General features: G+C 39.6%; 1 protein-coding gene across 1 annotated transcript; it reads right to left on the minus strand.

The window, feature by feature from the left end:
* Positions 1-230: 230 nt before the first annotated feature.
* LOC6558368 (vesicle transport protein USE1) lies at positions 231-1332 on the minus strand. The gene is made up of 4 exons (XM_001983442.2): positions 1175-1332; positions 863-1050; positions 455-805; positions 231-389 (listed from the first exon to the last, which is right to left on the minus strand). The coding sequence occupies exons 1-4, from the start codon at positions 1315-1317 to the stop codon at positions 346-348; spliced, it is 726 nt and encodes a 241-aa protein (XP_001983478.1). The 5' UTR covers positions 1318-1332; the 3' UTR covers positions 231-345.
* Positions 1333-5396: the final 4064 nt, after the last annotated feature.

Here is a 5396-nt window from a genome sequence, read left to right on the forward strand (position 1 = left end):
TCTTGCTCAATTTTGCTCTCGAATTTAAGCCCTGCTTAGCACTTTAGGTTTAGCACATTTTCCAAAACACGACTTAAATAAAGTATTACGTTCTTGAAACTCAAATTGAAATGTAATCGATTCAAAATTGGAATAATGAAATATTTAAAAATTAATTCCATTATACATATATATAGAGATAATGCTTGTGGCTTTACTTAAAACTATAAAATGATTATTAAAACCGCAAATTGTGGCTTGGCTATATTTTCATTTAATGCTGTCCGTTGGGGGATAACCTATTGAACTAAGATAACGATTGGACTTGGTTTGGATTTGGATTTCTGCTTGCAGCTAGCAAATAGTTTACGCCTTTTTCTTCTTCATGATCTTCATGAATAGCACCATGACTGCAAGAGATTAAACATAATCAATCTGTAAACCATAAGTAGAAGAAACACTGCCAGTGACTCACCAAAGAAGACGACGATGACAAAGACAATCATTAGCCAGAGCCAGCATTTGTATGCCTTGCGGGAATGCTGCTCCAACTTGTCCGCCTCCTTGCCGAGCGAATTAATGTTTCTATCTGCCACGCCCGTGGACCGTGCAACGATTTCCGTATCACGTTTAATTATCCGATTGGCCGTCTTCGTTTGCTCCTTGAGATTGTGGGTCAGCGAGAGCATGTGCTCTGTGATCTTCTCCTGCGCATTATTGTAATACTTGACAGCCTCGTTTAGATTATTGCTACTTGTGGCTTCGCCGCCAGCCGTTGGCGATGCCTCATCGGCGGCGCCACGTCGACGACGCAACGTATCCGCATCTGGTAAGAGATGAAAATTAGTGTGTCTAATTGGAAAAGATTATGTGGCATCCTTACCTTGAAGCAGATCCTTGCGTATTTCGTTGTGCTTCGCTGTATTCTGCAGCTGACGCATTTCCTGCATGGCGATTTCCCCCATTGAATTTGTGGCGCCACCACTGACGCTGCTTGTGGGCATGCCCGTGGTCAACTTGAGGGCAGCGAGGCGTTCCTTGTAGCCGGCTATTCTCGCCGCGCTCTGTGGACTGTGAAGGGAGTGATGGGTTGAGAGGGAGGGGGGAATAGGGCGGGGTTGGTTGGTTGGGATTCGGTTGTTTTTTTTTTGTCACATATTTCACACACACTGATGTAAAAATAAGTCCAACTCACTCATCCATCGCCGCCAGCTCGGCAACCATTGTGTCCAGCGATTTGAGAAACTTCTGCAGGCGCCAAAAGTTGTCCTCGCTTTTGGCGAGATCCTCGCAGTTGGTCAGCAGTGTTCGAATGTTCACATTTAATTTTGTTGCCATTTTAATAATAAAAACATTTAACTTATCGCTCGCCGTCAAACACGAATTTGCATATATCGATAGGCATACAATGTAACTGACGATAGTTTCGATATTTTTCTAGCCTCTTGTCATGCAAGCAAAACTAACATTAACATTAAGCATTTAATTAAATAAACTTATAATATTTAATAAGCAACAGCTAATGCATTTTCTCATTCAGCAATTAATTTTATTAAATTTATTTAAGGTCATTGCAAGCTGTTCATTTTCTTTAACATTTTATGCAGTGCTTTCTAACATTACGGGTATGAGCAGCGTACTGTGCCTGTGCAAACAGCTGAATGGCCCACCAAATGCAACGCTAATGCGAGGCGCTTGCCAACACTCCGTCGCGACGTTCGGACGAAGAAACGCAAAGAAAACGGCAGTTTGTTGCTGGAAAAATTTTTTGCTTCGTGCATTTTAATTTAATTTGAAAATTGTTGCAAACGCGCCAAAGTGCGTACGTGCCCAGATACGCAGGCGATGTAACGTGCCGGTTACATCTAAGAAGTGCAAGTTTTGTTACAAAAAAGAATATAAAATTGTGAATAGAAAGTGGCACAGCGCACAAAAAATGTAAATGATAAAAAAGATTCAAAGCCAAAGAAATGCGAAAAATACATATACATATGTACATCCTCATACATATGCACACCTCTCCGTGTATGTGTGTCGAGCGAGAGAAAGAGCAAGAGAGAGAGACAGAGCCATGAGTGAAGCATATATTAAAATTAATACCACATAAATAACAGTGTTTAACAATCGACCATTATTATATTACATGCATGTGTGAGTGTGTTGGTGCGTGTGTGTGTACGTATATAGTTGCATTTAAATATTTCCGCAATAGCATTCATAATTTGTAGTTTGCCGCTGGAAAGGGGATCATTTTGTGTGTGTGTGCATATATTTATATATACATACATGCATATGAATGTATGTGTGTGCGTGTGTGTGTATTCCACACAAAAGTTGCGGCTTCTATTTTAAAATTGAAATAACCCAAAGTCACAAAAATTAACTACACACCAAATGGAAAAATCAAGAACAAAAGTGTGGGCTAAAAAGAAAAAAAACTATCAAAAAAAGATATGTGTACCACAAATTTCGAAAGAAAACCTACGAAGTGGTTGCTCGCGTCACTGCTGTAGTTTGTGTGTGTGTATGTACGTGTGCATGTGTGTGTGCGTGTGAATGCGAGAGGAATGCTGTCTATGTATCACGTTTCGCACTCTATATGCATACATGTAGGCGTATGTGTGTGTGTTTGTGTGTAGTGTTGTGTAGTGCATAAAACATGAACAGATTTCAATTCTCTGATTCTTTTTACAAATTTATTGTCTTGATTTGGTCGAGATCACTCCTTTACTATATATATATATATATATATATATATATATATATGTTATATATATAAAAAGTGTGCCATGGTTTTTCGCACAAGCTGACTGGCCATTTTGTCTGCGCCATACTCTGAGCAAATCGATCTGGTTATTCTCCGGTTTTTTTTAAAAGTTGCATCCCTAAGCATAGGCAGCATTCAACTAGAGGGCGATGCACAAAAGAGAGACAGACAGAGAGAGGGAGAGAGTGAGCGAGCGAGCGAGCGACCGTATAATAAACAGCACACACACACATACGCACACTTAGGCAAGCAAACAAACTTGTTTGGACGCTCTCTGGCTGCTCACTTGCAAAATGAGCAAAACGCCGCTATTCGTTAGTCGAAAGAGCGCGAGAGCTAGAGAGAACTGACAAATCTTCTTTTGAGTGAGTGCGGTTGGTGCTGGTGCTGCTGCTGTTGCTCTTTCTCGTTACTCGCTGCTGCTGCTGCTGCTGACTGGCAGTAGTTGTTGCTCTCTTTGGGTAGGTAACCTACTCAAAAAGCAAAAGCAAAGCTAGACGAGCGAAATTTCCATTGTGTGAGGCGATGTCGCGTCGTCGTCGTCGTCGCTGTCGTCGCCGTTGTCGTTGTCAGCCAGCCAGAGCAGTAGCAGAAACAGTCTCGCAGTCGGTTTAAAATTTTCTGACTCGTCATTTGGTGTTGTGCGAAAAGCGAGAAAAACGTATGAATATATATATATATATTTTTTTAAATATATATTTTTATATATGCTCAATACATATATTGAGTAATAAATTAAAACAATACTATGTATTTAATAGAAGGCTGTGCAAGGTGCAAGTTGTGTGTTCGATACAAAAAGATTAGCAATATTTAAATCGAATTCGCCGCCGCCGCCGTCACCTCTCTGCTGCTGTCGTCGCGTGTGTGTGTGTTTGTGCGTGCGTGCTTATTTATGAGCGTTTGTGTGTGTGTGTGAGTTTTTAAGCACAAACTAACTCATTGCAATTTACTATTACTCATCTGCTGCTGCTGATGCTAAACTTCTTTGCACTTATGTTTCTTGCTGCACTCACACACACACAGAGAGAGAGCAGCAAACCGCAAAAATAGTGTTGTAAATGAATGTCGCATATTTTGAATTGTGAAACGAAAAATCGAAATACGCAAAAATGTATACACCGAAGAGAGAGAGCCAAAAAAAAGTGCATAATTGCCAACGTCGACAGGAAGTCAGCCGTTAAACGAGCCATGCATTCCAAACCATTCCATGCATACATATATTTATTTACTCGATTTTGTACAAGCGCCGTGTACCTAAAAAAAAAAAGAAGAAAAAAACTACATATTATTTTGTATTTTTTTGTCTACATCAACGATTAACGAAAACCCAACGACTTTCATCGTCGTCGTGCGTCGGTGTTTATATATATATATATATCTGTGTGTGTTCGACTCGCTCACTTACACACACGCATACATTGAGAAGCACCCCTGTCGCTGGCTGCGCGCCTTGAAAAAGTCAATTTGTGTGAGTGTGTGTGTCTCGCTCAAAATAGGCGCTCTCTTTTGCGCTCTCTCTTTCGAATGTCGTGCGAATGAATGGACAGTGGTTTAGATTCAAGAAGAGAGACGAGGCAGAGAGTAGAGATGGCGGTTGCTGCTGCTGCTTCTAGCGGCCGTCCACCCTTGTAATTGCCGCATATGTGTGCGTGTGTAGCAACAAATAAGTAGTAGTAATAAGTAGCAGTACAATAAAAAAAACAAGACAATAAGAGCGTTAAAAATTCAAAATTTGTTTTTCATTGTCGTGTGCCAGTGTACATATATAAGTATATGTTTGTTTTTGTGTGTGTGTGTGTTAGTGATGAGTGGCTATATTTGTGAATATGTGTGTGTATGTTGTGAGTGCAATTTGCAAGCAAACGTTACAGTTACAGTTGATGCTCTCTCTCGCTCGCTCTTCTCTCGCACACTCTCTCGCTCTCGCTGGATGATGTTGCTGATTTCGAAATTGATTTAGCTGAACGTGTTTCGGCTTCCGAAAGCGTGCACAAAACGAAATGTGCAATAACAACAACAATAATAATAATAATAGCAATTGCAATTACGTCCTCCATGTTTCTTTCAGTGCAGCAGCAGCAATGACAACAACGCAAATATAATCATAATAATAACAACAACAACAACATACGCATACAAACAAAACAAAACCAAACCAAAACAACGAATAAAAGTGCCGCTGTATGTGTATGTGTGTATGTGTTTGTGGATGTTTGCTAAGTGCATTCAAAAAAATAGATAGAAAATAGAAAAAAGAAAAAGCAAAAGAAAATAATCACAATAATAATTATATATAATTGTTCCGATTCTGCTCGTGTTCGTGTGTTTCATTTTCTTCGTCTTCTGCAATTTAAACGCCAAAATCAAATCCAAAGTAGCTGTAAACTGCAACAGCTGCACAACAACAACAAAGGCAGAAAAAAATTCACTCAGCAAGCAACGCAATTTCGTGTCTCTCTGTGTGTGTGTGTGTGCGTGTGTGTATGTGTGTGTGACCGTGTCTCTGTATTTGTGTATCTATCGTCGTATTAGAATCAATACAACTACAACAAATTCAAAACAACCAAAACAAATGTGCAAAGAAAAAAATACTAAAAAAGTATAAGGAATAAGGAAAAAAGTATTTACAAATTTCTCACACAATATT

Source organism: Drosophila grimshawi, unplaced genomic scaffold (assembly GCF_018153295.1).
Source record: "Drosophila grimshawi isolate 15287-2541.00 unplaced genomic scaffold, ASM1815329v1 contig_44, whole genome shotgun sequence".
Classification (NCBI taxonomy): Eukaryota; Metazoa; Arthropoda; class Insecta; order Diptera; family Drosophilidae; genus Drosophila; species Drosophila grimshawi.